Raw genomic sequence first — 12,222 nt, forward strand, 5'->3', positions numbered from 1 at the left:
TGTTCCTGTTGCAGTTAGGGGTTTTGACAAGAGGTGAAACTTATCCATCATGATAGTATCATACAGAATAGTTTCACTGTCCTACAAAGCCCCTGTGCTCTGCCTATCCACCACCCCTCCCCTCAAGCCTGGTAGCCACTGTTTTAACTATCTTCACTATTTTGTCTTCTCCAGACTGTCATATAATTGGAATCACACATTGTTTTTTTTTTTTTAAGATTTATTTATGCATACAAAAACTGGGGTACAGGCCAGAGGTGTGGAGGGGGGTGAGAGGATTCATCAGAGACAGAGTAGGGGACAGAATAGGTGGACTGAGTGAAATACACTGCCAAGGGGAGTAGCAGGGGAGACAGGCAAGGTCTGCTGCACCATGTGGGTAGCTCCCTAGCTGGGGATCAAATTTATGCTGCAGTGGCTGCGGACAGCTTCATAGGTTGTGTCTTTTTTTTTTTTTTCATAGGTTGTGTCTTAACCCCTTGTGCCACCAGGGAGGCCCCTGGAATCACACATTGTATACTTTTTTCAAATTGGCTCCTTTCCCTTGGGTGTAAGAACTTAAAATTCCTGCATATCTTTTTGTGGTCTGATAGCTCATTTTTTAGTACTGAATAACATTCCATTACATGAATGGCTTGTCCACTCACCTATGAAGGGCATCTTTGTCATTTTCAAGTTGTGGCCAATTATGAATAAAGGTGCTACAAACATTCATATTCAGGTTTTTTACTTATCTGGGTAAATACCAAGGCCTGTGCTTGCTGGATGATGTGGCAAGACTGGTCTTAGCTTGTTAGAAACTGTCTTTGTTCCAAAGTGGTCATATACCGTTTTGTACTCACACCAACAATGAATGAGAAATCCTGTTGTTCCACATCCTTACCAACATCTGGTACTGTCAGCTGACTTGAGTCAGCTACAAAGTCCAAAGTGGGTGGGACCTCTTAGAACTCTTCCAATTTGCAATTCCCCCGTGACCTATGGTGTTGAGCATCTATGTATACGCTTATTTTACACATGTGTGGCGTATGTCTATTTAGTTCTTTTGCCCATTTTCTAATTGGTTATTTCTCTTCTTGTTGCGTTTTAAGATAAGCCCTTCATCACGTATCTGTTACAGGTATTTTCCCTCAGCGGCATCTCATTCTCATCGTTTCTTCCTCCACAGCCTCGCCGCCCATGGACGTTTATTACCCCGTTTGACAGGTGGAAGGAACGAAGAGGCCGGCGATTCGCCCAAGGTGGGTGCTCCGCTAGAATTCCCCGGGGAATCCACCCAGTGCCGTTTGCGAGGCCAGCCTGCGGCTAACCCGGGGAGGTGACAGTTCCTCTTTTTCCGGCTTCCCCACTCCCTCTAAGACAGTAAAACTGCGGCCCTCGGGCTGGGGAGTCTCGGGATCTTACTCTGGGCTCCAGCCCTTGCGCGCCAGGGGAAGGCGATCCTCGCCCGCTAAGGGCGCGCAGTCGGGGTGCGCAGCCCACGCCCCCATCCCCGCCCGCTAAGCTCCGGAATCGGGGCGGGCCCGTCCACTGTCCCCGCCCCCCAAAGGCAGCGGAGGCAGAGTACGCCGTCGAGCACGGCCCCCAGCCGCGGCTCCCCGTAGCTCACTCTCAGACCGCTCGCCCGCCCGCCGACGCGGACTGCGGGTGTAGACGGCGGCCGGCCTCCCGGAGCGCGGCGGTGCCGGCGGGGCCCCAACGCAAGGCGCCCGGCCCACGGGACAGCGGGGACGGAGTGAGGGACGCGCTGGACGGCGGGGCGCACGGAGCCGGACGCGGTGAGCGCGGGCGGGGGCCCCTGAGCCGGAGACCCCGCGTCAGGCCCGGGCCGTGCCCCGGAGCGCCCCTCGGGGCTGCCAGGGCGTCGGGGCCACTGCCGACCCCCGCCTCGGCGGCTCCCGTCCTCCGGGCCCAGGGAGACTTGCCGCGGAAACGAAAGTAACTAAGAAGCTGGCCACCGCCAGCTTCTTCGGGACCGGCTTCCGGGCGGGAGCGGGGCGGTGGCGTTGCCGGAAGTCGGGCTCGAACGCGTTGGTTGGGCAGGAGCGGGGCGGGGGCGTTCCCGGAAGTCGGGCTCGAGTGTGCTGGTTGGGCGGTGGGCGGGGCCGCGGCGTTGCCGGAAAGTCGGGCTCGAGTGTGCTGGTTGGGCGGTGGGCGGGGCCGCGGCGTTGCCGGAAGTCGGGCTCGAGTGTGCAGGTTGGGCGGTGGGCGGGGCGGGGGCGGTCCCCGTAGTCGGGCTCGAGCGTGCCGGATGGGGGGGTGGGGGTGGGCGGGGCCGCGGCGTTGCCGGAAGTCGGGCTCGAGCGGGCTGGGTGGGGAGGTGGGCGGGGCCCGCCGTGTTCCCGGAAGTCGGGCCGGCGAGCGGGCCTGTCCCGGAAGGCGGGGGCGGAGCTGCGCCCCGCCGCGGGAGGTTCGGTCGTGGAGCCGCGCGGGAAGCGGAGACCGGCCCTCGGGCCTCGGTACCGTGTGACGCTGGCGTTGCCGCTTCCCCGTTGCTCGGTCCTTGTGTGGGCGGGCGTGATGGGTGGTTCTGCGGTGGCGCTGACAGGCGCTGCTGCGTGATCTTGCGGGGACTGGGCGGTCCCGGGCCGCGACCTCTCGCCGACCCCGAAGGGGCTTTCGCCGTTGCACTTGGGGCCGCGGCCGGTGGCGAAGGTGATCGCCAGCAGCCCCGCGACGTCCCAAACGCGAGCTGGCAAGTGGGGAGAAAGCGTCGACAGCGACGACGACTGAGGGGATGGACGTCGACCCCACGAGGCCTCTCTGTGGGGGGGGCACAGGCTTCCGTGAAGGGCTGCGGAATCTCAGAATCTCTTCCCTCTAACATTTGTTACAACCCGGCCGAGAGCCATGGATGACTCGTTTCTTGAGACTCTTGCTTATCTTTCGGCTCTTCCTGTCTCAGAGGTCTTGTTTACCTTGTACGGAACCTGAGCCTGTCACCAAGAACTAAGTTTGCAGGCGTCCTTTGGTCTTTTCACCGCTTTCCTGATCCGGGGTTCTTCCCTGATGGGCATTTGAAGAAATCAAGGCACGAGTGAACTTTGGAATGTGCAGTGACTTAGTCCTTGATTTGTGTTTTGTAACCACCATGTAGATGCAATGAATAAGGAGGAAGTTGTGATCCGTTAGAAATTCGGAAAACTGCTGCTCTTCTAAACATGGCAAGTGAAGGAGACTCAACTTGTTTAAAATAAAATGTGGGGTGTATCAACATTATTACTGGTAAGACAGTAGCGATTTTCATTAATTTCCTTTTCTCTCTCTGCGCTGTATTGAGTACCAGAGATATGTTGCACTTTCAGGAATTGTGACTATTGTTGAAAGTGAAGAAAAATTCCTAAAATACTAACTTCCAAAATGGCAAACTATTTGGTGCTTATTAAATCATAACATGCTAACAATACCAATGTGATCTGAGGCGATGAAAAACCATGTCTGGATGTTCACATTGGCAAAAATGGCTGATTAATCTGTAGGATAGGGATTTGGAACCACCTTTTCAAAGGTTTTTAAAATTTCATCTGCACATTCCCCATGTTGCTGACCAAGCTTAAAAAGCTTAAAACAGGGACAGGGTTGTAAGAGGTCTTTACATCTTGGTTTAACAAAGATGCGTGATTGTTTGCTTCTAGAGAAGTAGCGTGACTTAGTAAATTGATAGTGGAAGTTGTAGTGAAGAGACAAAATTTCATGTCCACCATCCCATACTTGAGATGAATCATTGAACTCCAGACTTTAGTTTATTTATTTATAAATTGAAATGGTGAACATAAAACACTTCACACGCTCATAAAGTGCTAAAGAAGAGAGAATGCTTGGCTACAGTCTTCCAATCTCTTCTCCATCGGTTGCCTCTCCCTTGCCCAGAGCTCTTGTTTATCCAGGCCATCTTATCAAACTATTGTAATTGAAGAAATTAGGCAACTCCAGCTAGGAATCGAGTAAAATTAGAGTGATAGTATCAGGGAAAAAGGGGGGCAATGATAGGTAATTAACCAACATTTTCTTTTTTTTTTTAAGATTTATTTATTTATGCATACAAGAACTGGGGTACAGGCCAGAGGTGTGGGGGGTGAGAGGATTCACCAGAGACAGAGTGGGGAGTAGAACAGGCAGACTGACTGAAATACACTGCTGAGGGAAGCAGCGGGCGAGACCTAAGAGTTCTGCTGTGCCATGTGGGTAGCTCCCTGGCCAGGGATCTAATGCGTGCTGCAGTGGCTGTGGACTGCTTCATAGGTTGCATCTTAACCCCTTGTACCACCATGGAGGCCCCTAACCAATATTTTCTGCTTGATACATTATGTATGGTGATCATTGAAAAATTGGAAAAGTCTGCTAATGCTGAAAAGTCAATATGGCTATATTTTGAAGCTTTAAAAAAAAACTTTGACATAAAATAACTTATAAAATATACTATAAACAGGTCATAACTGCACTGCTTTAGAAACTATAGCAAAGTGATTGTTACTGAGGCTAAGAAATAGAATGTCATTGCCTTTTCTGATACACCCTGTACTCCTCTCTCCCACTTAGTAACCCTTGCTGTCCTGATTATTACCATAAATTAGTTCTCCCTGCTTTTTTTATATTAATATTTAACTTGTTTGTATTTTCCCCAACTTTATTGAGGTTAATTGATAACCAAGACTGAATATAGATATGAGTACTTTAATATGTAGTTTTGCCCTGCCTTAGAAAGTCATTTGTGAAATTTCTTGGCATTTTCAGTTAATTTTAGAGGGGAAAAAATGCTTCCCTAAGTCCCTGAATTAATATCATCATGCACAACCATTAAGTCCTCCCATTAAAAAGGACAGTTACATTGTTAGTTGAAAATAGTTACATAATATAACAGACCAGTGAGCCTTCATTTGTTATTCTGTAACATGACTTTGAAATAAGGCTTTCCTACCTCCTTACTTTTTTTTTAAAGTTTTATTTTTATATACAAGAACTGGGGTGCAGGCCAGAGGTGTGGGGCTGAGAGGATTCACCAGAGACAAAATGGGGAGCAGAACAGGCAGATCTACTGAAATACACTGCTGAGGGGAGCAGCGGGGAGACAGGAGAGGTTTGCTCTGCAGGTGGATTGCTCCCTGGCCAGGATCTAACTCTTTCCACAGTAGCTGGTTATAGCTCGATAACACTGAGACTTTAACCCCTGCACAACTAGGGAGACTCCCTACCTAATTACATATTTGTATCTCTTGAGAATCTAAACTGCACACACACCTGTTCCCCAAGATCTTGCTTATTATAAAGTTGAGTTGTTCATAGGGAAGAGAGGGAGGAAGCAGTGCAAATAAGTAATTGCTAGAAAACGTGCAGAAGAGGCAGGAGATTCAGGACGATTAGACTAAACCAGCAAACTGCAAGACTAAAAAGTGATGTGGGTCAGGAGCCAGCCTCACCAAGGGCAGCTGACCCCCCTCTCCATGCTCGAGGCACAAAAATCTTAGTTGGTCTTGGAAAATTTGAGGACTGAAGGAGAGACACTAAACAGAATGCTCATCAAGCTGAAAGCTTACTCCCAAGTGGGCTTATTTCAGGGCGTGGTTATAATTCCTCCTGTATCTTGATTCTGTGAGCATTTTTTAGACGTTATTCATCATTCATCTACCACCTTATTTGTGAAACCTGCTGGTGTATTTCAGAGGATGGTTGGGCCCCAACTGATTCTCTTTGTAAATGTCAATTGCTTTATGTGCTTTTTTCTGAGTCCTGTTACCAGGAATATCTATTTGCATTTCTTTGATTCCTAGATAAAGAGCCACTGAGTGAAGGAATTAGTCCTAAAAATTTTTTTTTTACTATGCATGTAATTCATGTATATTGTATAAGATTTGGAATTGTAACGAGAGTATAAGGAAGAATGTAAAAATCACCCTACAGGCAAATAGTACCCTTGCTAACTTTGGTGTTTTTCATTATGTCTCTTTCTCTGTCCATCATCTATCTTGTATATGTATGTATATATATTACTTTTACAGACTACAATTTTGAATGCTTGTAATATTCCATCTTATGGTTGTATTATAATTCATTTTTATTGTATCCTTTACTTTTGGCTAGTTCAATAGTTTATCCTAAAAAAAATAACAAATTGGCCATGATCAACTGCCATAGCCAGGTTCTGTGCCAAGGACAGGAAATGGGTGTAGGGCATTTAGAGAACAACTAGAACTAATTCTTTTTTTTTTTTTTTTTCATCTTTGTGTAGAAGAACTAGGGTGTAGGCCAGAGGTTTTGGTGGGGGGTGAGAGAATTCACCAGAGACAGGGTACAGAGCAGAGTAGGTGGACTGACTGAAATACACTGCTGAGGGGAGCAGCTGGCGAGACAGGAGAGGTCTGCTGTGCTATATGTGGGTCAGGTCCCTGGCGGTGGATTGAATGCAGGCCATAGCAGTGATAGCACTGAGACTTAAGCCCTAGGCCATCAGGGAGGTCCTAGAAATAATTCTCAAATCTCAGCTGCCTTAGCTTTTTTAAAAAGGATTTATTTATTTATGCATATGAGAACTGGGGTCTAGGCCAGAGGTGTAGGGGGTGAGAGGATTCACCAGAGACAGAGTGGGGAGCAGAACATGCAGATTGACTGAATTATGCTGCTGAGGCTGGGGATTGAACAGCTGCAGTGGTTGCCAGTAGCTTCATAGTGCTGAGACTTAACCCCTTGCACCACCAAGGAGGCCCTGTCTTAGCTTTTCAAAGGAGAAGCCAGGACGCTGTGAAGGTGTTGAAGGGGAAGATTTAGGATGGCTTCCCCAAGGAATGACATTGCCCTGAGACCTAAAAGCCATTAGCCTATAGCCAGGAGAAGAATGTGCCCTCGGCGTTGAGTGAGACACCCCAGATGACTTCTTTGTGCTACAAGGATCTATGGCAAATTGGTAAAGGAGGCGTCAGACAAAAATTTATCACCTGGGCCTTCTCTGTCTGCCCTCTCCATTCTCACAAGGCTCCATCAGGGTCCCAGCTGCACAATGACCTTCCCAAAGGGGTGAGTGTGGCTAGATGTGGGTGCTGGGCCGCCACTTCCAGAACCATCCAGCCTGTGAGGAATGTTCTTTCACACACTTTTTTTCTCATAAAATCCCACAGTCCTATGAGGCAACCTGTTTCCTTTCACAGACAGGAAATGGAGGCTTCTCGAAGTTCCCCGAGTCACAGGGCTAGTGGCTTACTGAGCTGGAGTGAGACTCAGGACAGGGGCCTGTGCTCTCCACGGGCTTAGCTCCTACCACCTCACCTTCAGCATCACCTCGACCCTGCACCCTCCAGCCTTCAAGCCCTGAACATGTCAGCCTCCCAAAGGGGTGACCTTCCCAACATATCAGTCTCCTGCTGTCTGTCTCCTATGCTGCCCCACAGACATGTGACTTTCCTCAGGCTACTTCCTCTTACTGGGCAGCTGCCTCCTGTTATAGGAAAAGGGTCCTCGTGTGGTTTACTGTGCTGAAACGTCAGCACCCCTGGGTGCAGGGCCCGCAGCCTCCGCAGAAGGCCTGGAAGGTCTGGAAGTTTCTCATCTGCAACAGGCTGCCTGCAGCTTAGGCATCTGCAGAAACCCTTGCAGCTACTCTTTCCAAAAACTCCCTGCCCCCCAGCATTTTAATGAGAAAAATTTACAAGTGCAAGGTCAAAAGACCTTGTCAAATGTCCCCTGTTCTCCCCTCTGTCTACGAATCTGTTTATCTGTGAAGAATGCCTTGGGGATTTTGATGGGGTTTGCACTGAGTCTATAAGTTGTTTTGGGTAAAATGCTATTGAATGATGAATTTTTTGCACTGAGTTGTCCCCTTGTTTTCTGTATTACAGGACGCAGCTCCGAGTGTGTATTTCTGGGCATTGTGAGCATTTAGAAGGAAACCAGACATGTCTTTGAATGACATTAAGATGAAATCCAGCGACTTGCTGGAGCAAGAACATCTGGACAGCGGGGGCTTCGGAAAGGTGTCTCTGTGCCTGCATAGATCCCATGGATATGTAATACTGAAAAAGGTGTACACCGGGCCCAACTGTGCTGAGTGAGTTGGAAGCAGGGGCAGAGCAACATGAGACTCAGGGGGCCAGGCAGCCAGTGAGGTGACACAGGTCTTTGAAGCAGATATTCACTCTCATGGCAGCTTCACATCAGCTAACCCTGCAAGTGGTTATTATTATCCCGATGTCCCTGGAGATTGTGAGGCTGGTTAATGCAAAGCCCAGAGCTAGGAATGAGGGGAAGGAAAACGAGAAAGAGAAGAGCTAGAGGAGCTAACGGATGATGAGAAGAAAATGGGGTGGGGGGGGGTCAGGGAGACACAACTACTTGCTTCCATTCTTGGTCAGGATCAGCTCCCCTGCCAGGGAGGGGGTATGGTTTTGTGAATGAATCAAAGGATCCCACTCTTTAAGGCAGTTGGTGGAGCTGTTTCTCTTCTCTCGCCCCTTTCCACCTTGGCTATATGGCTATGAAAGGGGCTGCATTTTTTTATTCTGCCCTGTAGCTCCATCTTGTTGGGGCTGTGCTGCCCTTTACTCTTACCACTCACTCCTTGTGACTCAGCATTTCTGAGCGCGCCCTGCCTGCCCCTGGAGGGGGGACACACAGAGAAGCCCTCTAAAGTGCGCCGTGTGCCGGGCACCTGTCTGCACCAAGCAGCAAAGATCTTTGTGCCCTGTGGCCACCTCGAAGGGTGTGCCGCGATTCTTGGGGGTGCGGGGTGTGGCACAGATGGGGAGAGGCCTGATGGCCCATCTACACATGCATCTCTCTCACAGGTACAACGAGGCCCTGCTGGAGGAGGGCAAAATGATGCGCAGGCTGAGGCACAGCCGGGTGGTGGAGCTCCTGGGCGTCATCATGGAGGAGGGAAACTACTGCCTGGTCATGGAGTTCATGGAAAAGGGCAACCTGATGCACGTGCTCCAGGCGGTAGGCTGCCTGCCCCTCCCCGTGTCACCTGTACTGGCTCTAGCCCTTGTTGGCCACGTAGGTCACCCCCAGGTTCTTTGTGAGCGGGACAGTGTGAAAGAACGCCTTTGTGGATGACTGGACACGTTGGACTTTCCAGAGTCAGGCCCCATTCAGGCTTCCTTGACTTGCCCTCACCGTAGGGTGGACTCGCCCCCCGGTCAGTCCCTGTGGTCAGCTGTCTGTTCTCCACCACTTGCAAGGTCCCCTCCAGGTCTTAGAGTTGTGCTTGGCTCTTGTCAGCCTCTCAAGGCCCACCAACCAGACAGCGGTGCTGTCCTCGTGAGGCACTTGGCCTTGTGCAGAGGTCATGGCCGAGGGGCATGCCCATCTTGGCTGACGGGTGAGGGCTGTGCGGGTTGCACTTGGATATCATGTAGGCAAATTGGAGGCTCACAGTGGAACACAAGTGGTGGCAGCCCCAGGTAAGACCTGCAATGGGACAGTATAAAACATTGGCCTAAACCAAGTGACTTTAAAGCCTTTTTTAAGTCTGCTTACCCATGAAGAGCGAGGCCTGGTGCTGTAGCTCAGGAAGCAATAGGAACTAGGACAGAGATCGCAGTAAAGGACCGGTGTGACATGGTGGTGTTTTGATGGGTGTGTCTGGTTGCTATGGGAACACGAGGAGAGACAGGCCTCCCCCGTGGGGGTGAATGGAAGGGCTTTTGTAAGGAGGGTGCTTGAGCCAAAGTCTGTGGGAAAGGTAGAGGTTCTGAGGCAGAGAACCGGGGCGTAAGTGTTGGGACAGAGGCTGGTCTGTGCAGAAGAAGGAGAGCGTGGCACTATGGGGGCTACAGATGCGGGGGTTTTGGCCAAAGCAAAGGTGAGATATGCCTGCCTTTGTGGCAAACATACCACCTTGTCCTGTGTTTCCCGACAGCTGGCCCAAGCCGCGTCAGTTCTTTTCTGTCAGACATTTCCCACAGGTCCCTGTGGGGGGTAAAAGTCACCACTGGCACATGAGGGGCTGTGATCTGCTCAGCGTGCTCCCCTCCCCAAAACTAGACAAGGTCAGATGCGTGAAGTAAGAAGGCATTTTGGTTGGGGTACATCGTTTGGGACATTAGTTGGGGCTCAGGAAGAAAGTCAGGAGGATGGATGGGGAGAAGCAGAAAGAGGGGTCTACTTGACTCACTCAGAAATGTTTCCTGCATCGGAAGGGAACACCAAGGAAGAAGGGAATCTCCTGCATTTCTGTCCGCTGCTGACCAGGCCTGCCAGGCTGTGGTTCGACTACGTCATGAGCAAGATGTGGCTTGGGACTATGTGGCTTGGGTGGGCGTGGGACTCCAGCCCCCATCATTTAAATCTTTTTCCTGTCTACTAGCTAGCTACTGATAGATAGATATATACATATATATATATATGTGTGTGTATATATATATATATATATATATAAATTTTAGGAAACAGTTTGTAGGGACTATACACACACAGGAGTTTATGTTATTCACTATTAAAACTAATACTTAACCACTGTAACAGAAACTGGAATTGTCTATGTTAACATCGATGTTCATCTAACTAGAATGCAATTTAAAGTAAGAATGACCTGGAAATCTACCAGGAATCTGGTAGATTAAAGAATCTGACAGCAAATCACCAAAGATATAGTAAATTCACTTCACCATTGTGTTAACAATATCTTGTTAGCTCACAGATTTTTTTTTTTTTTTCCCTTAGGGGAATTGGGATGTAGGCCAAATGTACAGCAGGTGAGAGGATTCACCAGAGACAGACTGGGGAGTAGAAGAGGCAGATTGGCTGAAATACACTGCTCAGGAGAGTTCTGCTGCGCTATGTGGGTCAGCTCCCCGCCTGGGGATTGAACTCAGGCTGCAGCAGTGATAGCGCTGAGACTTAACCCCTAGGCCACCAGGGAGGCCTTCATAGATTAACTTTTATATGTTTGTAATGAGTGTGAGCCCATTCCCTGTATTTTTTTCCCTAAATATTATTTCATAGTATTCACATATTTAACATATAGTAGCGCATATATAATATCATGAAGAATATTAGGTTCTATAGGCACTTATCCAGTTATTCAACACACATTCCAGGTACAATGGAATAATAATAATATGCTAAATAATAATATCACCATCATAACAATAATGATAAAAATGAAACTATATGACTTTATTCTCTAGGAGCTTAATTCTGTAGCATTTTTATATGGTACCATATTGGCATGGAAGTTTTATTTTTACACTGAGATCACACAGCATTCTTCATTTATAAAGTTGTCCTTAGCCCCTGTCCTTAGAAATCAGGGATCCTGGGATGAACTCTTGAAAGGGGAACCAACTTTACAGAGAGAGCAGTGCTGGTGGCTTCAGACCACGCCACTGTTAGTGAAGAGACCGTGTGGCCTGGTGGGTTCCCTGTCGATCTGCTGACCTCACAGGCTGCCTCTCTCTGTTTCAGATTAGCATCCCCCTTTCTGTTAAGGGGAGGGTCATCATGGAGACCATCCAGGGGATGTGCTACTTGCACAGCGAGGGGGTGATACACAAGGACCTCAAGCCGGAAAACATCCTCGTGGACAATAACTTCCACATCAAGGTAAACCAAAATCTGGAGGCTTCCAGGGGACCGGGGCACTTTCGTGCAGGTCTCCAGCAAAGTTCGTGGTTGTACTTGCGGATGGTAAAGGAAGACCTAGCGCTTGTCCCAGCAAAAGGCTTGAAGGATTGAAAAGAGGCTGACTTGATGGGGTTGATGTCTTTTACTGGTTCCTCTGCTCTCATCTGCATTTTTCTTTTTAAATCAGTTCCCTTTTGAAAGCTTTTAACTCTTTCATTGTGGTGAAGGAAAGGACAACGGATTTTCCTTCTCCTTACTTAAGAGCAAGATTTACCTGAGCCAAGCATCCAGTCTAGAGGGCTCTGACAGCAGGGTCCCAGCACGAGGCTCTGAAGGGCAGCGGCGCAGCCACTGCATCCATCTGTGTTCGAAGGTTCTCCTGCCTGCACTGATTTTGTCTGGGATGGATTTTTCCTCCCAGGTCTTTAAAGGAAGGTTTTCCTTTACACTAATAACTGATCTCTTACATTCTGGGTTAGACTCTGCGGGTATTAGATAATCACCTGCCAGTATTTATCCCCACAGTTGTGGAGTCTCAGAGACAAAAGTGCAACCATCAACTTTGATTTCTCCTGAACTATATTGTTCTCTCACTTTGCCTTGCCAGCTGCTGCTTTGCTCTGTGTCCGACTTTGGTATTTTTCTCTCTGCTTTCTTGTTGCTTTGTCT

General features: G+C 48.9%; 1 protein-coding gene across 1 annotated transcript in view; it reads left to right on the top strand.

Moving 5' to 3' along the window:
* Positions 1-7,883: 7,883 nt before the first annotated feature.
* Positions 7,884-12,222, top strand: part of RIPK1 (receptor interacting serine/threonine kinase 1) — a gene marked incomplete at both ends in the record, with an annotated part of 29,680 nt that continues 25,341 nt past the window's right edge. Inside the window, 3 exons of the mRNA XM_084259462.1 lie at positions 7,884-8,035; positions 8,772-8,925; positions 11,395-11,532. Of these exons, the coding sequence (XP_084115588.1) occupies positions 7,884-8,035; positions 8,772-8,925; positions 11,395-11,532 (444 nt within the window). The remainder of the gene's footprint in view (positions 8,036-8,771; positions 8,926-11,394; positions 11,533-12,222) is intronic.

This window comes from Talpa europaea (assembly GCF_964194135.1).
Source record: "Talpa europaea genome assembly, chromosome: 2".
NCBI lineage: Eukaryota > Metazoa > Chordata > Mammalia > Eulipotyphla > Talpidae > Talpa > Talpa europaea.